At 33.4% G+C, this 23,368-nt stretch overlaps 1 protein-coding gene across 3 annotated transcripts; it reads left to right on the top strand.

Moving 5' to 3' along the window:
- Positions 1–11,273: 11,273 nt before the first annotated feature.
- LOC131074371 (CBL-interacting protein kinase 2) lies at positions 11,274–15,254 on the top strand. 3 transcript variants are annotated; one of them, XM_058010979.2, is made up of 2 exons: positions 11,274–11,532; positions 12,911–15,254. In XM_058010979.2, exon 2 carries the CDS (start codon positions 13,544–13,546, stop codon positions 14,867–14,869), a length of 1,326 nt encoding a protein of 441 aa, XP_057866962.1. In that variant the 5' UTR covers positions 11,274–11,532; positions 12,911–13,543; the 3' UTR covers positions 14,870–15,254. The 3 variants fall into 3 exon arrangements, with proteins under 3 accessions (XP_057866962.1, XP_057866960.1, XP_057866959.1); XM_058010977.2 differs by lacking the exon at positions 11,274–11,532 and adding an exon at positions 11,638–11,807; XM_058010976.2 differs by lacking the exon at positions 11,274–11,532 and adding an exon at positions 11,893–12,091.
- The last annotated feature ends 8,114 nt before the right edge of the window (positions 15,255–23,368 follow it).

The raw sequence follows: 23,368 nt of genomic DNA, 5'->3' as shown, positions 1-23,368 counted from the left end.
ACATAGAAACCCATCAAACCTAACTTTAGACTGACATTAATAATTGTCCATTATACCTTTATTCCAAGCATCCTCCAACAACTCTATATTAAAAGAATCAATTATCATAGGCTCAATGCCATAGTCACAAAATCCTCCAACCAAATAATAAGGGTAAAACCAAGTACATTATTATTATTATTATTTCATAATGAGGTTACCATGCTTGTACTTGATGTTTCATTTTTCCTTTATCATGCTTATGCTTTGTTTTTTATACTCAAACTATCATGTTACCCTACCTAGTATTATTCCATTTTACACCTTCCTTGATTTTTGTGAATCTTTTTCTAGTACACACAAATTTAGGTGATATACAATTATTGATTTTATGTCTACTTTATACATAACTCAAAAGATTAAGAATGCACATTTAATTAGCGATTGAGTTTCCTAAACATTTGTGTCATTTATGATAATATTATTTCACTTAATTACACTCGATCATGCACACCAAAGTGAAGACAAAATATAAAAGTGAAATGTGTATATCTAGCAATTCTTTTTCTTTTTCTTTTTCATACCACTTTGAACACATATTTGTGATCTTAATGGGGCTTCTAAATTTAGCTATTTGGAACTACAATTTAACAACATAAAGACCCTTAATGACATCAAGTTTCCACAATCCATTAATAATGTTCTTTCTCGCTTCTATTTTCTTTATGGAGTGTAATCTATTTTCTATATGCAACTCTCTCATCGTGATGATGGATCATGGAGGGCAATCTGAAACGTTGATGCAAATAAAAGTCTACACAATTGAATTCAGAAGCAAAACAACAATGTGTTATGACTTTTTACATCATTGACATCAAGTTTACACAATTGAATTCAGAAGCAAATCAACAATGTGTTGTGACTTTTTACATCATTGACATCAAGTTTACACAATTGAATTCAGAAGCAAATCAACAATGTGTTGTGACTTTTTACATCATTGACATCAAGTTTCCACAATCCATTAATGTTATTCTTTCTTGCTTCTTGCTTCTGGATTTGATGTTAAAAACAACACACAATTGAATCAGAACAAAGAAAGAACAACATAAGAGCCCATCAAACCTAACTTTGAACTACAACTTAACAACATAGAGACCCATCAAACCTAACTTTAGACTAACATAATTGTCCATGATACCCTACTCCAAACATCTCCAACAACCCCTAAGAAAAAGAGTCAATTATCATAGACTCAATGCCACAATTACAAAATCCTCCAGCCAAATAATAAAGGTAAAACCATATACATTATTGTTTGGTGCAATGGACAAAGACGTTAATGAAAAAAATACAAGTATACCTCGTGATTCGTGAAGGTTGGAGGAAAATCCCGAGTTAGTGGAGGTCCTACTTCGAGGAGGCCCTTCGCGTCACTACAACACATAATGTGTCCAATCACTATCATAGCGTAGAAGACCGACATGTGGCAGTGGGCACGACCTTTCCAAACTCCTTTTTTTTTTGAAAATGGCCAAACAATTATTTGGACCCGCCAAATTCGTCATTAATATGTGAGCCTTATGACTCGTGAATCGGGGGAATTGATCTTTGAATATGAAAGCACAGCACTATTTTAAGGACAAAAAGTCTTGATATACAGCGAAGCGCCACCACAAAAGTTCCAGCCCTTTCACTACCTATACAAGTTAGTTGAGTAGTAGTTATCTTAGTGTTTTGTAACGTTAAAATTTAATATTTTTGAAGGTGCGGTTGGGGGTAAGTGTGATTTTGGCTGATTAATCTATATTTTTGATAATTTATTGTTTTTGGGTGTGAACCTTTTATAGGTTAGATTTATAGATTAAATTATTTTTAATGATTGTAGGACGTGTAATAGATGAGTGATAAAAAAATTAAAGGGACATGTAGATATGTATTGTAAATATCTTCGAGATGATATTTTTTTATCCATATAATATAATATGATATATTAGCTATGTAGCTTTCTCTTAGTCAAAGTGTATATAATATGATATATTAGCTATGTAGCTTTCTCTTAGTCAAAGTGTATTGCATTTTGTATAGTCTTTTTACTTCAGCTGCCTGATTGTAGCTCCACTCTTGTAAATGCATTGTTTCAATAAAAAAAAATATTAATTAGTTATTTATAATATATTTATAGCTTTGAGATTATATTTTTTATCCACATAGTATTAACTCTTAAATATGATTAGTTCATTATAACATATGATTAATTTGATGTATTGTTACCAATTTAATTAGAGTAATAATATATATTGTCTTTGTAGAACGTGTAATAGATGAGTAGATAAGAAAATTAAAAGAACATATATATATATATATATATATATATATATATATATATATATATATATATATATATATATATATATATATATATATATATATATATATATAATGTGTTTGTCCATTTAGAAGGTAGATATGTATAACTTTGAAATGATAATTTTTAAGTGTCGCGGTTTAAACACTTCGTTGGTGAAGCGGCCACCAAGGTTCAAATCCCTACTGGGCCATTGTGCTCGCAAGGCCTTGTGCCTTCGTTGGGCCATTGTGCTCACAGATTTGAACAAGTGAAGTTGTTCTTTATTTGTATTTTTTTATATATAGAACAAAGCAATTAAAGAATTACAAAATAGAAGCTATGAGGGTAGCTTAGGAAAGAAGTTGAATCACCAATAGTCTAGCCACAAGGGCATCCAAACATATACAAAGAAGACACATTACATAAATTGACTTACATGTTTACTTTGGTTGAGTTTATTATCAAACTGAAACTTGATAACTTGCTCTTTAATTTGTTGCAGTTGAAGCTTAATCTTCACATTCTTCTTGGACAATGCTTGGACCTATGAAAAAAAAAAGGCCACCTAAAAAAATATATTAGAGTAAAGCCTTAGAGTAGTAGTGACATGACTATAGTTGTTAGAAAACATAGTTGTACATCTATTTTTCCATATATGTTTTAAAACCACTTACCAAATAGAATCAACAATAACATCATTCAGCAAGCCAAAACCAAGAATAGCCTCTTTCCAATTCAAAACATGATTTAAAATCATAAAGAAATCTTTAAACACAACAAACCATAGCTTTTAACATGTAGGCATTCCCAAAATATATGTTTTAAACTTTCAACACCATTGCAAAAACGAAAAATTGGTCGAGTGAACCATAATACATTTCAATCTATCTCCCATAGGTAGCTTGCAATGTAGTATTTTCCAGGCCAACACTTGGGTATCAAAATCAACTTTAGATTTTCATATTTGAACATTCATTTTAATCCAAAATTTGGAACTAAATCCGCATTTCCACTTGTGGTTCAGACAAGGAGTAGGATGTTAACTAGGAAGTAACTGGATGTGCATTTTCTTTAGAGAAAAATGATTTAAGTGACTAAAGGACAACCATTTCCAATCTTTAAAGAAGTAACAATCTTTTGAAGTGTAAAGCTCCATAGTCACTTCAAGAGGGACCAATGACTAAATAAAAATTAGAAACTGCTTATATTTACTAGTTAACCCATATTAATCTTTAATATTATTCCAAGAAGTTCAATCAAGTATATCAAAGTTCCAAATATCCTTAAATTGTCTCACCCCTTTCTTAAACAAATAATACACCTATCTTGGGAAGCTAATAGCTAATGGCTAGTTATGATAACTTATGAGCCTATTCCACCATATTGAAGGTGAAGCAAAACTGAATTTTAAAAATTTGCAAACTTTGTATAGTATTTTTGCTTCAACTACCTATTGGTAGCTTTATTCTTGTAATTGCATTGTATCAATATAAAAAATATATCAATTGATTATTTATAATATATTTATAGCTTTGAGATGATATATTTTATTCATATAGTATAAACTCTAGTGTTTTGGTGTTGAAATATGGATGTCTCAAGAATGACCATGATAGTGTGTAACTTGCCTTAAGATCAAGAATTATTAGGACCCCTTCATCCCTACTCTTTCCTTGCAATTCTTATTTTAATAAAGATTGGGGATGCATGTGTTTTGTGAGTCGGTTTGAGTTATTAAGAATAATGCCACATGCTTGGGAAATAGAAGTTAGATTGACTAGAATTACTATAAATATGATGCATAGGCTATTGTAAGAACAACATGAATTTTGTTGTATTGAGCTTACTCAAGGGAGGTTACCCCCTAAAAGATGCTTGTGATATATAACACAATTCTAAATTTTCATGTGCAATGTAATTATTTTTCTCTAATTTTGCAAGAATGATATCTAGTATTTTGTATTGAATTAATTTGTTGTGGGAGAGTCCAACAAATTTGGTGTCACAACTCTTTCCAAGCCTAAGTTTTTTTTATAGTTTGAACATTTAATAACTACCCATTGTATGCTATCATGTTGCCCTCTCAAGATCTTGGCAATTAGAAAGTGATTATATAAGTTTGCCTAAAAGTTTATCCTTTTTTACTACTGATAGTTTTTAAATTTAAGGGTAGAAGAGTTCTATACTGGGGTTTCCAGATATCATAGAAGAGTTGTCATTCCAAGAAAAGATGAATTCCCTATATAAGTTCTAGTGAAGGTTGGAGGGGTTGCCAGGTCCTAAACCAACCATACCATTAGACAATCTTTATATATGGTCTTATCCTTCCACATGTACCTTCAAGTATATTGGAGAACCTTGTAGAAAATTTCAAAACCTAGCCAGATAAGTTGTTGTCCCTAGGAAGTTACTCATGCCATATTATAGTTGTCAAGATTTGTATATTTGTAGGTTCACAAATCAAATACTTACTATAGAAACCTTCCTTTTTACCTATTTTCTCTTCCCCCCTAGCCTTGGCACATAAGAAAACCACTAGTAGTGGCTAGTGTCTTTAGGATAAGCAGAAATGAGTTGCAACAATAATCCATATAATAGAGTTTATGCAATGCAATTAACACATGGTTGCTAATTCTTAATCTTGGTATTATAAAATAAATTGATCTAAAGGCTTTCCCCAAAGGAATCATAAAGGAGAAAAACCCAATTTAAAAAAGATAAAATATTATAGATTATTTCATTACAACTATGTTGTCACACTAATCATTTTAAGCTATAATTCTAGGAAAATTTTGTGGCTTTGCAACCATCCTCTCATGATTGTATAAACTCACGTTAGAACCCATAAGATGGAACATAGACTTATCACTATAAAAATCCAAAGTTTAGACCTAACACAAATCATCCATGATTTTAATGCTCAAAATGTAGCATTTTTAACAAACTCAATAATGAGTATCATCATATGTTATCATAACCCGAAATTGAACTTCCCTAAATTTAATTGCACCAATCCTAATATAATGTTCACCTATTATTCTTTAAAAAAAATTGTATTCAATTTCTAATTTTTTCTCTAAATTTGAGAATAAGATTGTATGTATTACTAATAAAATTATAATATATCGATTTATCAATTAATTAATTAAGAAAGGTATTGTAGGGCAATTGTGTACCTTTAATTGGCCCCATTGGTATCTATTGTCTTCCTTTTTATACATGTCATTCATTATAAAATCATTATTAGAGTCCGTGGGCATCTAGGGATGGGTAAAAAGCTAAAGGGAACAAGCCAACCTTTGCACAAGATTGTATCATTTTTCAATATGTATATATATCAATAAATTTTCCCAAAATGAATACAAATCTAAATAGAAAATAATAACGAAATTGTTGTATGAGGTGTAAAACCATATCATTTGTTGTATCAAACCTATATCTCATCTATGGTATTAGTAGGTCCACTTAAAACTAAATATATTTAAATGCAAGTCCTGCCTAAATCATTAAAAATAAACTAAAAGAGATACTTTTATATTTTAATCGTAAGAACATAATCTACAACATGCTATGACTCTGATATGGTTTGAATTTTAGGTACAACATTATACTAAAAGAGAAGAGATAATCAAGACAAGATAGTAAGAACATGTTCTACAACATTTAGACCATGCACCATGCTATGTAAAAAGTTTCCTCCAAACTTGGGATAGACTCGCTCATAATAATATTATTGTCTCAATTTATTTATTTCTAAGAACTTAATAATTTTATTTTCAATATTAATCGTCAAACTTTTATTGATTATCTATAATTTCTTATGTTTCTTATGTTTATAAATTGTTTTATTTAATATAAGAAGTCGAATCAATTTATTATTTTATGATTAAAAAATATAATAATTTATTTATGTTTGTAATTAGTCTATTTATAACTCATTATTTTCTTTTAATTTTTTTGTTTATTACTTCTTGTCAAAGTAAGAGTATAAATGCATCTATTGCATTCATTTTTTTTCTTAGTTTAATCAATGAGCATATATAATTAAAATTAAATAAGCAACAATTCTATAGTCTATAATTAATTTTCTATTTTAAATACTTGTAAAAATGTCATTTATCTTTCTTTCTATTGATTCATGTTGGGAACAATTAGAGTAATCTTTCAATAAATGACATGTCCATCTCATTTAATTTGTTGAATCAAATTTCAACTTTACTAATGGATTGAATGACATGAGCACTACTATATATCATATAGTCATTTTCTATTATGAGGTGGCAAGAAAAATTAATATGAAATGGATTTTGACTTTAATAAAATTATATTGTTGACTTTAAAATTATTTTATCTCCTTCAATGAGATTTCTAACGCGAGTGAATATATATATATATATATGCACAAATAGAACTTAACATTCGTTTTTGTCGATAGCTATATTTTGTATTAGAAACTTGTCTCACATTGTAATTGTATTGCCTCTTCTAATACCCTAACTACATATGCTCCTTTATATTTTGTTTATATTTCAAAAGTAGAAATGAATTGCAATAATAATATCTTAAAAGTATAATTAACTACAATTGATATAAGAAACCAACATTATCTAATTATATTTGAACTAAAAATACCGATAAAAAATAGACGCAATACATCTTTTATTCATAATTAGAAAATGAATGACATCATATAATAACAACAAAAATAAATAAATGACCAAAAGACTAAAGATGTTGATATATGTGGATTGTAAAATAGCAAAATTGTGTGAATAATTAAATAGCAAATTTTTGTGGAAGTTGAATAGCAAATTGTGTGGGTGATTTTAACAAATGAGCTCCAATGTGTGGTGGATAGAGTCACATCCATTGCAACAATTAGTGGTGTGGAAGAAAGCATTTTAAAGATATCAGTGGCATAGAAGAAACCATTTCAAAGTTACTATTATTTTATTTTTCGAGAAGTATCCATTGGTAGTTTTAAAGGATAAGTGGAGAGCATGGCTTTTAAGTATGTAATTTCTTTTGATATGTAATTACGTAGAAAAGACGTCCATTATGGTAAGTAACTTCAAAGTGCAAATATGTATTATTAAATTCCTTAATAATTTACCTCAAACCAAATCAAATCTTAAGATATTTATGGGAAAAAATGCACCACCCATCAATTATAATGATACACAAATTCAATTTAAGATAAAATTTGACGGATGATAATGAATGCATAATAAATTTATATAATTTTTTATAATTTAAATAAAGTAAAAGTGATATTAGATTTAAAATTTGAATGAAGGAATATATAGTTAAATTAAAAGTGTTAGAAGTTGATTTGTCAATGTGTAGAAAAATAGGGTTTTATTAGGCAAACATTTTAGAATATGTAAATTAATTATACATAATTTTATTTTAGATTTGTGTTTATAAAATTGATCTTTATATTTATGAAAGTGATCTTCAAATACAAAAAATGGATTTGATCAATATAATCGAATTGTTCAAAAATTGATAACAATTGCAAATGCACCTTGGCTTACTCCACCTAATTTTGAAGGAGGGTGGTGTTAGGAGACACCATTTGAGAATTCACTAAGCAACGATTTATTCTCCTTTAGTCAAGCCGTTAAGGTGGAACGATTCAATGGATTGATCAGTTATCAAAGATAATAGGAAATCATGTAATAGGTCTGGAATGACGTAAGTAGACAATGCAATCTAGAATGACGTAAGTAGACAATGCAATCCATATGCTCTAGTTATGATTCCTATAATGAATCAAGACACAATGTAAGTAGGCAATGTAATCCAATGTAAGTAGAATTAATGCTCCTTGATCCTAATTCTAGGTTATTATAATGAATCGAGGCATGACCTAACTACAACAATATATAACACAAAAATTCATGCAAATATACATTACGTCAGCTCACAACTGTTAGAGGGAATAGGCCAAGAATGTTTAATTAAAAAACTAGGTTTCACAAGTTTAAAGTTCAATTATATGTTTGTGCAAATGACATTGGTCAATTCCACACTAATGAATTAAAGACAAGGTGGTGAATGGGAGATTCAAGGATCAAAATTGATTCTTTGGGATGAGTGATGTGGGAGCTTAATTGGGATAAGGTTGTGGGCCAAATTTAATGTAAGAATATACCACTTGTACATCTATTATTTCACAAAAAGACAATTAGTTGAAGTGGATATATTCACGAGAGAGAAAAGAATGGTCTTGCAAGTATTGTGATTAAACCTATTAATTATAAAGTGTTACTTCATTTATATAAAAAAGAGTTATCTAAGGTTAGAAATCATAGAGCTACAAAATAATATTTGAAAAAAATGTCATCAATAACTTAATTATATTATTAGGGCTATGCAAATTATGCTTAATAATATATATTTAAAAACATATAATTAGATAACTTCACATGATCAATAATTGTCTTTGCCATCCTCCATATAAGCTAGCATCTTCTTTGGTCTTCTCTACTTATAACATTTAAGTATTTTTCAATTAGTTTTCCTTAGATTTTAGATGAGCTCCTATATTTGAAACACAAAAATGTAGACATAAACACTAAATTAAAAATGTTAATTCAATTTTTTTAGATCTTTAAAATTATATTTACAATTTTCCTATTTTCATTTATATAAATTTCATTAGACCTTCAAAAAATCCATTTCTCTCATACAAGACAGTAGAAAATTACATCACTAAACTCACCCAAAATCTTGAAAAAGAATCCATCTTCAATCAACAATTTATCAAGTTACATTTCATTATCTTTTGTTCTTTTCCCAAAGTTTGGTGGCCCTTTCTTAAGTTATATAGTACAAGCCTACTCAAAAAATTCTAAAGTAACTAAATAGTTAGTGAGTTACTTCATTTCCTCCATGATGGAGACGTCATACAAGACAAGTCTTCACTTGGAGCTCCATGTCGTACCTCCTCTTATTCATTAGATGACATCATTTCAATTTTTTGTCAAGTTGCAAAGAGTTGTGTATCAAGTCGTATAATGATTTGACCACTTCCTTTTAACAACCACCTAATCCTTTTAGGGTTTTATATGCGTGTTGGTTTTTTATATCCCACAACTATGAAAAATCATTTGAATATAGTCATGAACCAAATAGAACAATTCAAAGACTCAATAAAGTGAGACTATGACAAAACAAATTTTATGCACCATGTATAAGACAATATATAATTTCATAAATTTCCTTGGGTCCCAAAGTAATCCATTTATCATCGTCTAGATGCCACTTACCTCCACATCATCTTACAATTTTACAATTTTCCATACTTAACATTCTTTACATCCAAAATCTCACTCAAGGTGTATATTCAGTCAACACAAACATCCTTTCATTTTTTGCATGTGGATGAAGAAGATCTCATCAAATTGGAAAGAAAAGCATTTATAAAATTCCTTTATTATGCTTTTTGTACATTTGATTATTCTTTAGGATTCATCTCTTACAAGTAATTCCTCTTGGTCTTTCTACATTGTTGATTGAAGACCCTTTAACATTGCCGATCCTTCTACTTGATTGTTCATATAGATTCCAAAGTCTATTAATAAAATTAATAGTGGTTGCATGAGATTATTTTAAACACCCATTGCACTCTATCCTTTAGGTAAACTTTTGTATCATGTTTCAAATTCTGAAATAAAAAAATTGGAAGAGGATGAGTTCATCATAAAATGAAAATGTGAGAGGGAAGGGATAATAAAATAATAGTCTTGTTTCCCATTTGTGAAAGTTCAAACATTCAATGCAACTTAAGAGAAAAAAATAGTTTTTATTTATTTTTCCTAAAGCCTTCTATACTTAGACTTCGTTTATTTGTCCATGATCAACCACAATCATGTTATCTCGACACTGTTGTGTTCATTTGACCACAATCATGTCATTTTGACACTTTTGTGTTCATATGGCCACAATCGTGTCCTTTGTTTGCAAAAGTGTTTGGTATGAACATGATCCCATCCTTCATCTATACAAGTATTTGGTACGACCACAATCCTATTTTGTTAATATACAATTGGTTACTTGGCACACAACTTGACTATTAGGAGTTGGTGGCATTATAAGCACCTTTAGAAACTTTCTTTTTAAAGGTTTGTAGTGTCTAACTTCCCCTTCATGTCTTGGTTAAACCCACAAATAAGTTTGATAACTTAAATGTTAAATTTCAAAATAAGTGTAGAATGCATAAACAATCAAATCTAAAAGCTTGACTATTTGGAGTAGGTGGTATTATAAGCACCTTTAGAAACTTGTTATTTTAAGGTATGGTGTCTGACTTCACCCTCATGCCTTGGTCAAACCCCACAAACAAGTTTGATAACTTGAAGGTTAAATCTCAAAATAAATGTAGGATGCTTAAACAATTAGATTTAATATGAATGTTTTTTTATTAATTAATTAATCAATTTTTTAAACGAGAGGGAATCAATAGGAGTGGCCCAACAACTTGGAGCTCACACCTTGGTAGGGTGCTCATTGCTCAAGACAAGACGAGCCTCCTGTTGAACCCAAAGCCTTTAGCCAACTACACTATGCTCATTGCTCAAGACAAGACGAGCCCATGTAGAACCCAAAGCTTTTAGCTAACTACACCAACCCTTTAGATTAATGTGTGAATGATATTTTCTTCGATATTCATATTTCATTATGATAAATGTATTGTTATATTTTGAATAATATGAATGCTTTAAGACTATAGAATAGGAGGGAGTTTAAAAAACAAAGTGCTTTTAGTGTGGAAAAAGTTGATTGTATCGTGAAAGATGGTTTAGGAACAAGCAAACCAATTGTTATTGTTGTTAAGCCCACTGTTTTGTGGAAAATAAACCATATGTTTATATAAAGCGAAAATCTTAAATTAAAAATTGAAAGCGCGTTTCAAGACAAAATCAAAAGCAAAAGTTTGGACCGTTTGAGTGGCAGCGGAATAGCTGGCCGCCTCAATAAAACCGCAATTTTTTAATTTTTACAAACCCTTGAAAATTACGTCAAATTAGACGCCGACGCGTGGTATTGTAGAAGTATCTACTACGAAAATGTTGCGATACCACTACAATTATGCTAAAAATCAGAGATTTCCGGAAGCCCTGAGGATTCAAAAGCTTTTGAACATTTTCATTGCAGCAAAATCTCTAGTGGGGTAGATTCTGTGAGCCTATTTTCAGGTTAGATCTATTCTGTGTACAATTTGTTTCAAGATGAATGGGTTTTTAAGATTTAAGCTTTTCTCTTTGAAAGTTCAGTGAAAGTTTTGCCGTTTAATGGAGTTTGTTAAGGAATGTGTGCAAAGATCTCGCTGAAATTTAATTTAGTATACTCAAATTATTGATGAATCTATTATTCTTTTTAATTATGATGATGCTTTCGCTACATTTTAATGGAATACGGCAAGCTGCAACAGCTCCGGCTTGCGATGTTTTGATTATTAACCCTAGACAGTGTAAGTGGAAAGTCATACTGGTTTTTGACTGAATTTTTATTAAATGGCTGTTCTAGAGATTTTCACAAAAAATGGAAGTTTGTCTTCTTTAATGTTTCCGTTTGAAATGAAGTAAACAGACTTGTTGCCAAAGATCTGTTTCCTAAAGGAGGACTTTACATGTTGTTGCTGTTGTGTCGAATTCAGTTTAAACTGTGCTGCATTCGGTTAGCTCGATGATTTGTGTTTCGGCTTGTGATTGTTGTGTTTCGTCTTGCGATATGTTGGTGCTTAACCCAGGCTGTGTAAGTGCATCGACATGCCGTGCTTTTCCTGAAATTCGCTCTAGAGTGGCGCATCTTAACAATCAAAGCATAAGTTTTTCTTTCGTTTGAGTGAAAAGACATGTGGTTTGAAACCTGAAACGGATTTATAGCAATTTTGTGAAGATTTTTTTTAGCAGTATAATAATGGATTTTGAGTTGTTATTTTGTTCTGCATGGTAAAAATTTCTATGCGGTTGGTTTCTTTTGAATTTGGTTGTTCATGGTTGATTTATTTGTTGCCTGTTGTCAATATTTTGGCAAGTTCAAGTTGTTTTAGGATGCGAAAGTTTTGTATTTTAACTCTAAACTGTGTTAGTTTTGAATTCTTTTTAATAAAGAAACAAGAATATATCTTCCGGCTCAAGAGTTTTTTAAAGGTGGGTCTTGTTTGAAAATTATATCGTGTTATACCTTGAAGGGTGAAGCTTATTTGAAAATTCAGTAGTTGTAAAATCTGATCAGAAGTTGAAAGAAGGGGTTTTGTTTCTTTTATATTGTGAAATCTCTGGATTTTTCCCGATCGTGTTGTTCTAAACTTATTTTCTGGGGTTGAAAGGCTGATTTGATGATCCTCAAATCTTGTATGTTTTCCTGTTCAAATCAGATTAGGTAATACCATAAATTAGTAAGGAAAAGGAATGTTGATTACAGAAAATCCATTAAATTTTGAGGAGAAATGTTTTGACGATTAAAAATTTTAATGCTTGAGAGTTAAGAATTGGTTGAGCACTTTTATTCGAATACATCTGGGTTTTGGAGATCCCTGATGGAAATATTCCTTGCCGTAATTTTTTGCAGTGTTTGAGCCGTGGAAGCATCCAGAGCCTGAGAGACAGGTAACTTTCAAAGAATAAACTCATATTACGGGTGATCTGGTCTATCTGAAGACGGGAACGGGGAATGCAGAAAGATGTGCTTGCACGCTGACATATATCAGAGGGCCAATGTGGTTACTTTGGAAGAAGTGCTATTGATGCACGATTGTGCAAGGCAACAATTTTGGCATGGAATGAATGATTACGGCAAAAGGATCCTCGAATGGAGCCATAATCCGTCAGGAGACGGTTGAGATTTTTGGATTGTATATTACTTAGTTTAGGGTTTTCTTTTCTGTTCTTTGCTGAATTGTTGAGTGATTTTGGCCTAGAAGAGCATAGAAATATTCTTTAGTTGCTTCGTGTTTTGCGTGTTTATAAGTGAGCCAATCCCCAATTGGATAGGGCCATACCATTCTATCGGGTATTACTGATACCCAATTGATTAGGCCGACATCCAATTGGGTAGTATAAATCTTCTTGGCGAGTAAACTTTTTTGGGCAGAGGTGAGACAATTGGGCTTTGATCATCTGTAACAGTATGCTGTGTTTTCTGTGCAATTGGATATAATCCCTCAAGTCATCTTTAAAGCCTATATCCTTCAAAATTAAGTTCATGGCAAAAATGCAGATGAATGGAACTCGCATGTTGATGGGCAAGTATGAATTAGGCAAACTGTTGGGACAGGGTACGTTTGGGAAGGTCTATTATGCAAAAAATACAAAGACAGGTCAAGTTGTGGCAATCAAGGCCATTGACAAAGAGAAAGTTCTTAAAGTGGGCATGACAGAGCAAATCAAAAGAGAAATCTCTGTGATGAGACTGGTCAGGCATCCCAACATTGTACAGCTATTTGAAGTCATGGCAAGCAAAACCAAAATCTATTTTGTAATGGAATGTGTTAAAGGAGGAGAGCTCTTCAACAAAGTTGCTAAAGGAAAGCTAAAGGAGGATGCAGCAAGGAAGTATTTCCAGCAGCTTATCAGTGCAGTGGACTTTTGTCACAGCAGAGGAGTTTATCACAGAGATCTGAAGCCAGAAAATTTGCTTCTAGATGAGAGCGGCAATCTTAAAGTCTCAGACTTTGGATTAAGTGCAGTTACTCAACAGCTGAGGCAAGATGGTCTCTTGCATACTACTTGTGGTACTCCTGCATATGTTGCCCCTGAGGTGATCACTAGAAAAGGCTATGATGGTGCCAAGGCAGATGTATGGTCATGTGGGGTTATTCTATTTGTTTTGATGGCTGGTTATCTGCCTTTTCATGATCCCAATCTGATGGTCATGTATAATAAAATCTGCAAGGGAGAATTCAAATGCCCATCTTGGTTTTCATATGATGTTAGAAGGCTATTGAACAAGTTGTTAGATCCCAATCCGAAGACCCGGATCACTATTCCCCAGTTGATGGAAGTTCCATGGTTCAGAAAGAATTTCAAGCCTGTGCATTTTGAGATAGAGGATGATGACCTTGTCAGCAGCAGTTTTGATGAAGTGAGCTCCGAGATGAGTCAGAATTCATCCCCTGACAACACCCCTGTAAAGAAGCCAGCAAGCTTAAATGCATTTGATATCATTTCTTTTTCTCGTGGCTTTGATCTATCACGTCTGTTTGAAGAGAAAAACGTTGCGAAAAGTGAGAAGCGCTTCACATCTACTCAGTCATTTTCTAATATAAGCTCAAAGCTTGAGGAAGCAGCTAAGCTTTTGAACTTTAATGTGAAGAAAACAGATTGCAAAATCAAGATGCAGGGAAATAAGAATGGCAGGAAAGGGAATTTGGTAGTTGCTACAGAGATTTTTGAAGTGACACCTTCATTCTTTGTAGTGGAGTTGAGAAAAGCCTGTGGTGACACCATAGAATATGAGAAATTCTGTAATCAGGAGCTCAAACCTGCTCTCAAAGACATTGTGTGGGTTTGGCAAGATGATGATCAGTAGTTTGGGTCATGCTATTTTCAAGTATCTGCATGTTCTTGTGTCAGGCCGTGCTGGTGGAGCTTGGATTTGTTATTATAGCCAGGTTAAAAATGCTTTGGAATGCTATGCCTAAACGTTCCACAGAGCTCTGTTTTTAACAAAAAAAAGTTTGTGAATACTACTTTGAGGAAATTTGAATAGTAATTTACAAATTGAAAGCTGTATAGGCTAGCTTTTTGTTGTTCATAATTTCAATGCTTCCTGTCCATTCTATTGGCGTGATTGTTAACCTGGAAACAGCTCCTGCTCTGTTTGTTGTTTTCATGGTTCATTCCCACTTGTATTTACCTGAAGTTCTCTTCTATGATTTTTTTGAATGATTAAAGAGTGGCTCCTTTTGTGTGAAGGTTGTTTGTCAGGTACAAAAGTTTTAAAGTTCCATGAAAATTTCAAAGAATGATGAAGGAAGTTAAACCAAAAGAATGTCCTGCAGAAAAATGCATATTCAAAATCCCCTTATTTCTGAGAAAGTTTTGTAAACGAAAGGTACTGTTCATAATTGCCACTTGGGTATGTAAATGTATTATGTCACAAAGTTCTGCAAAAGTAAGTTACTCTTGTTAATATTACATGTATTTCAATTGTAATACCACCCTAATTTTTCTTCTATTTAAAATGAGTGCAATAACAGTTCAAGTATAACTGCTGCTGAGAAGCTTTTGGTGTTTTTATCATATTTCTTGGTTCCCAGGGTTTCTATCAATTGATTACATTTCTTTCAATTGTAATGCCACTTGAATTTTTCTGCTATTTAAAATGAATGCAACAACAGTTCAAGTATAACTGTCGAGAAGCTTTGGTGTTTTTAACTTCATTTCTTGTTGCTGTCATGGTAATATGCAATCTCGTACAAATTCCTATGGAGCTTTATACCTTACTAATGGTAATATGCAATCTCGTACAAATTCCTATGGAGCTTTATACCTTACCTTTTAGTCTCATACTCTAAATTGACCTATTTGGCCCTAGCTTAAAATTTAACCTTTCCCTTTTATTCACATATATAAGGAACTGAAGGCAAGCTAGGCCAATTAGTTAAGTAGAGCTGTTGTGCAGGAAGTTGCTTCTTTACCTTCTGGTTGGTCACCACTGGCTGCGCTACAAATGGGTTGGTTGCCACCTGCTTAATGACATGGATGGCCCCCTCCCGAATGGCAGGACAAATTTCTGTGCCTGTCTTTTCCCATTTTGCTGCAAAGGAATGTTTCTTAGATACAGATTCTGATTGAAGTTCCATATTCATGGCCTTAGGAAAATGAAGATAATGTTCTCACAGGGTATGAGCATATGGATGATGGAAAAGATGCCCTTCACACTTTTCTATGCCCGTCTCTTCCCATTTTGCTGCAAAGGAATGTTTCCTAGACATAGATTCAGATTGAAGTTCCAGATTCATGGCCTTAGGAAAATGAAGACAATGTTCTCACTGGTTTTGAGCATATTGATGATGGAAAAGACTCGCCTGATGGAGGATGGGCTAACCCAAACGGCCAGGGATCCCAGGATTTATAGTATTGGCTGCTGAGTTTCTTTTATCATATTTGCATGGGTTTTCCATTGTTCTGTAAAAGAATTTATTCTAGGCTCAGATTCAGCTTGAAGTCCCAGATGCGTAGCCCTAGAAAATGAAGGCAATGAATGCTCTGGCTGTTTGGGAGCACATTGATGATGGAAAAGACTTGCCTGATGGAGGGCGGGTTAACCCAGATGATTGGGACTTGCTCTCTACTCTCAGTCTTTATAGCATTGGCTGCTTAATATTGTTCTCAACTCTCAGGCTTTATATAGCATTGGCTGCTTAATTTTGTTCTTAACTCTCAGGCTTTATAGCATTGGCTGCTTAATTTTGTTATCAACTCCCAGGCTTTATAGCATTGGCTGCTTGATTTTGTTATCAACTCCCAGGCTTTATTGCATTGGCTTCTTAATTTTGTTCTTAACTCTCAGGCTTTATAGCATTGGCTGCTTAATTTTGTTATCAACTCCCAGGCTTTATAGCATTGGCTGCTTGATTTTGTTATCAACTCCCAGGCTTTATTGCATTGGCTGCTTAATTTTGTTTGTTCCTTATTTTAGTGGCTGCTTAATTTTGTTTGTTCCTTATTTTAGTGGCTGCTTAATTTTGTTCTGAACTCTCAGGCTTTATATTTGCTGTTATGTGATTTTGTAAACTCACAGTTACGCCAGCACTGATGCATAAAATATACAAGGGTTGAATGTTAGGTCAGTGCCAAAGTATAAGCTAATTTGCCTTTAGTAAAGACTATTAGGTTACTGTATATGTATATACTAAATAGTTTCTGGAAAATCATCTGTATGAGCTTATTTCCTCCACTTCACTGTATATGTCGTTTAAGTTTTATACCTTGTGCTTAGTCTTTGTGACCAAGCTCGAGATAAGACCAGAACTAGGGTAGTGCAACTACAATTCTTTCTAAAGTGAGCATTCCTGATTATTAAAAGCTATCCAGAGTTCATGAACTCGATTAGCTCTACTGCTAGACAGCCTCTTCATCAATAACTACCAAGTTCCAATACTTGAACTGAAGGTTCAGACGGAAGGCTCAGTAAAATCAAGCTCTAAAGTACAGTTAAAAGAGGCAAAAATGTTGAAACTTAGAATCTTGGCAAAAGATATAAATCATTATAAAATAATTATTGAACCAAGTTAGGTATCTTTTTAAATGTTTTGTTAAGTAAATTAAATAAAAAGCAACAGACAGCTTAAGTTCTAGAAAGTGAAATCAAGCCAATTGACAGTACTAAATTGGTATCAACCTAGAGTATATTCCACTATACTGCTCGCATGTCTACCTCAAGAGAGCTTTTTCGTGGAACTTACGAGTCGTCTGATGTGAATATGGGTATTTGAAAACCATAAATTTGATCCCAATAAATCAAACAAATGGGAAAGAGTTTGTAAGCCACATACGTTAGTCCACTGTTTATATTCATGCGTCCTCCTGTGGCGTTCTGTTAAACGGTCAATTTTTGACTAGATATGCGTGAAGACAAAAACTTATTTTTCATCATAAAGGCATATTAAATCTAGATGATTTCGTAGTTGGACAGACCGCATCCGAGATGTCTGCTCTTGGAACATTCAATATTGACTTGTTTAACCTTGTAGCGTTTGCTTACGTGCTGTCCACGCTAGATAACTCCCCACGGATTTAACGCTTAGGAAATATTGTTAGGCATGCAGTCATCTAATGTTCGCCATTACCTATAGTTCTATTGGCCCCACGAGCTCCATGTTTTATGGGTTGCTCAACAATAATAGTGGGGCGTACCAACCCATAGATTCGTGCTTACCCGTATTGGAGTCATAGTTTAGTTTGACATCACTCTAAGGGAGGGAGTGTATGGAGCTTTAGTTTATTTTTTTTATCTTTTTCCCTTTAAATATTCAATCAAATCAAGATTATAAGTGTGATAATCAACTAAAAAAGATGGAAGCGGTTATTCCCACACAAAATAACATGCATGTACAACTTCCAGCCATTGTCATACATACGTGGCATATGTTGGCGGGCTATGCAAGATGGTGGTATATGTTGGCAGACTTAGTGAGCTTTGGACGATCGTTCTCAGCGCGCGAGAGGTGATTTCGGTGATTGCCACTGTGAAAATGTTAGGCACGCCACCGCTGTGATGTTAACGCCAGTGTCGTGAATCCTTATCGGCTCTCGGGAAACCTTGCCGCCAACAAAGGGGGAAGTGGGAAACCGGCTCAAGGAGGCACGACGGGAAATAAAGTCACCGACAACTGTGGCATGTGGAATACACAAGGGATTTCAACGCACACGGCTATCATTTTGCAAAAAACACAGCACGTTTGGAGCGGTCGAAATAGTGAAAAGGAAATAGGGGTTTGCAGTGCGATTTTGGAAAAACCACAAGGGGGTTTTTGCAGTGGTCTGAACAGTGAAAAGGAAATAGGGGTGTGCCATTTTGTAAAAAAAAACACAGAATTTGGAGCGGTCCAACGGCGAAGGAGAGAAGAGGCGTTCTTGCAATCGCGTGAAGGAGAAAAATAGTCTTGTTTGCAACTGTGTGAAAGAGAAAACATGAGTTTTTGTCGGCTATTCGATTGAAGGTGAAAATGGGGGTTTTGTCACAGCATGATGGAGAAATAGAGTGCTAGCAAATAATTCCCATTGTCAAATTCCGTGAGTTAAAACCCTAACTATGTTATATTCAAATTTGGCAATTTTACTTTCAGATGGTTTTTTTTTTGGTTTTTTGGTTGGGAAATGGGCAATTGTATTTTCTCTATGGAATATCTCTAATTTTTTGAACATTCACAAATGCATGTAAAAAAAAATGCGAAAAAAACACTCGGGTTTTGTACAAATTGTTTTATTTCTACGGTGCTAGCAAAATATGTATTGGAACATGCACAAACACATGTATTGGAACACGCACAAACCAAGTTTAATTTTCATATGATGTCTTGTCTATCTTTTGTATGTTATAAGATATGATAGGATGTTTGTTATATACTAAAATTGTGTATGCAGCCATTGATGCTCGATAGTTAGATTGGCTTTTTGTTAAGCAAGATATGAATATAATGTTGCAGACAAGAAATTGCATTGTGTTTTTCAAACCAAGAAAGCAAGTTTATAGTGTGTATGATTTCTTATTTCTTCTAATTGCACATGACTCATCTGAATATGGATGGCTTTTATATTATCCACTACAACAATGTGTGGAATTTTATGTTCAATATGAATAGAAACCATTCATCCTATGAAGACTTTGTCGTGTTCATTCCTTGGAAGAATGACTTCTATTCATATTGAACATTATGAAAGAGTGTCAATATTGAACATAAAATTCTACACATTGTTGTAGTGGATAATATAAAAGCCATCCATATTCAGACGAGTGATGTGCAATTATAAGAAATAAGACATCATATACACAAATAAATTAATTATAAACAACATCAACTTACTTTACAATAGTACAACAAACATCAACACATGAGCATCAACCATCAATGCATGAACACTTGATTTATGTGGAAAACTCATAGGTAAAAACCACAGTGAGAATCTAACTCACTATATTTTCAACAATTTACAATGAATATGTCTTCATGTCAAAGGGCTCATTACTCCAAACTTGCAAACTAAGGTGCAAAACCTTAGGCGAGATACAAAATTAGGACTTGTTCTATTGAAGATCACTTCTTTAGGGAAAGATACAAACTGTTGTTGAGGTACTCAGTGTCAATCAACAATGAAGGAAATAACTGAATTGAGATTGAGAAGTATTTTCCTAAACATGAAATTTTCCTTGAACAATTGGATCAAGTGACCAACATCATGGCAAACATCTCTAATAACTTTTGCTATCACGACACACTATCTCACTGAATGTATCACCTTTAAAGCTCTTTTCAAGTTGACTTTTGTACATTCACAATCTCAGATCTGCTTGCATATCATTTGCATATAATTCACTTTTCCATCACACACAACTCATCCATCCGCACACCTTAAATATGAGATAAAATATTGATAATTTAATTGAGGGTCGACCAAAATAGAATAAGCAACATTAAACAAAATAATCCACCAGGACCAAAACTACTCAAAATAATCTTCTCCAAGAGAAATAGGGAAACAAAAAACGTTACAATACATCCTTCCAAGATTAATTCAATGAAGCACACACACTAATACATTCTCCAAAGTGGTTACCAAACGTAACATGTAGATATAACAATCAGTCGATCATAGAACATTTTCCGATGCAAAATACTCCATGCGGATCTCCACGCATCAGGGTGATACCCATAACTACATCCCAATACAACTTCCAACTCATATCTAGACCAAAAGAAAATGATCCAACTAAGATAACTTAATTAGACACATCAAGCCACAATAAAACTGATCATAATTCAACAAAGCTCTCTTGCAAAACAAAGGAATCATCTGAGAAACATTCTGAGAATACTATACATGCCATGAAGCAATCATCCACTAAACCACGACACAATCTACAACATATCTAGGGGGAACCAAAAGATTTTCAGACCAATCTAATAGACACATTCCCTACTAGAGAACAAATATCACTATCCAAAACAAAATGCCACAACCAAAACCAAAAGTACTTAACTCAATCTACAACACAAAACATAAATGCAACAATCAAAGGCATATTCAGACCAACATCCATTTGGATAACCAGGTTTGACATCAATGAAAACCATACAAACTCATGGTTCCAACAAATTTAACATATTTAGAGGCCATTGAAGAATTTCCAGATGAGTCTGACATACACTCTTCCTGTCAGAAAGCAATAACAATTGACTTTTGTAAACCATGAACTAGAAAACCAAACCAAACTGTCAATGAGACATTAAAAACTCTTTCCTGCATACTGCCACAACCAACACCAAAATATTTCCACCAACTGTAGTACCAGTACAAGATGCATCCAGACCGAAATCCATCTAGACAGCCAAGTGTGACATCAATGGCAATCATACAAACTCATATTTCCAACAAAGTGGGCCATACGTGCTTCTTTCATTTGAGTTATACTTATAAGCACAAGCCATTATTAAATTAAAACACTGTAAAGCTACTCATAATCTTGTCGCTTGGACAAATCCTGATTGAACCAATGAAGTGGCCCAAGTGGTCCTCCCATCTGGCCTTGTCATCCTCTACACGAACTCAGTCATGTCCATGTCCTATTTCCATATCAGTAACATCTCATCCCAAAGAGTGTAGCTTGGTCAAAGGAAGGTAGGAGTCAAATTTTTACTTCATCGTGACCCTCCTTGATTCAAACATCACCAAATCTGCAATAAAAAAGATTGATATTAGAAGTCTTATTATCGAATCTAAACAAAAATAACTACTTCTTTAATAGTTAAAACTCATTATTGAAACCATACTCGAGTTTAAAGTTTTGCAAACATTTAGGGGTCAGGGATAATGACATCCCCAATCCCCACTTTAAAACAAACTTTTAGAATTTTTTAGGGATCGGGGAAGTCATCACCCCTAATCCCCAATTACATCATACAATGGTAGGGGGCAGGGTCAGGGATATCACCATCCATGTTACCAAAAGTATCAGGGATCAAGGAAGGAGACATCCTTGATCCCCGATCCATTGAAGATTAGTCTTATCGGGGATTGGGGTTGTTTAATCCCCGATCCCTAATAATTGGAATCGAGGATTGAACATCCTTGATCCTTGAAAATGATCATGCAAAGTAAAAAGAAAATCCCAAAGAGAAAAGATGGAGAGGAAACCCTAGCTTGAGGCTTCAACTTTCATCGATCCCCAAGCTAGGCATCAATCCACTTCAATGATGCAAACTAAGACTAAGGCAAGGAAATAAACTAAACCTAAACAATGAAAACAAATGAAACAACATTAAAAAAACTAGGGAACACACCCAATCTCACTAGGGTTGTAGAGCAAACACAAGACAAAAGCTTAACATGATCCTAAAGGAACAGGGGGAAGGATGGGGTTTTAGGGAAACCCAAACACAAAAAAGAAAAAAAATAACGAGGAAAAAGAAGCAAAACAAAATCAACCTAAAAAGCAATCCCCAAATTAATCACCACACTCTTTGCACTCCTAAACCCACAACGCAAGCTCAAACATTGCACAAAGGACTGCAAAAGCATGAAGAAACACATAGGAAGCTCAAGAAAAAATGAGTAAAAAGGGCAAGGACGCAAATTATATATGCCTGAAAGGGCTTATTAAAAGGAGGTGCGAGGTAGGTGGAACCACCAAATATTGGGGGTAAGAGATCATTGATTTTCGACTGGAGAGAGGGAGGGGTTAGTGTTAATTTTGTAACATCGATCATGCCATTTCATTTTGATGTATTAATCTATTTGCATATTAACATATACACTAATAAATTAAAGCGTTAGTATATACGTTAATGAGTAATAAATAAAACAAGATTAAGTTTAACCAACGATCATACCGTTCTTGCTATCGGGTTGATTAGCGAGTCTTAACAATTGCTCTCCTTTCGATCAGGTAAATTAATGGTAGTTAACGTGCTGTGGTGAAGAAGTAAGTAGGGAAGAGATGTGTCTTCCCACGTCGGAAGACATATCTCTCCATTACGTAACCCTTCATCCACTTATATAACTAGCATACATTGAGAAGGATGCAAACACCGAAATCTGTAAGTGTAGTGCATCTTTCAAAATCACACTTTAGCAGATAAAATACAATCTTCAGATCATATCTGATATTGCAGATCGTATATTGCAGATAGTGCCATATAAACATATTGCATATTGTGGCACACTCATATAGCAGATCGTGAAATATTTAATAAGCACATAATCTACTTACAGTAGCTTATAACATTGGGTGAATTCTAAGGTCACATAGTAGATTGGTGACATATACTACAAGCAGTTTGAATTTTTCAAATCTAATCAAAAC

The sequence above is a fragment of the Cryptomeria japonica genome, chromosome 3 (assembly GCF_030272615.1).
Source record: "Cryptomeria japonica chromosome 3, Sugi_1.0, whole genome shotgun sequence".
In the NCBI taxonomy this organism is placed as follows: Eukaryota; Viridiplantae; Streptophyta; class Pinopsida; order Cupressales; family Cupressaceae; genus Cryptomeria; species Cryptomeria japonica.
Note: the sequence above shows the minus strand (reverse complement) of the source record. Positions and strands in the feature narration are given on the sequence as shown.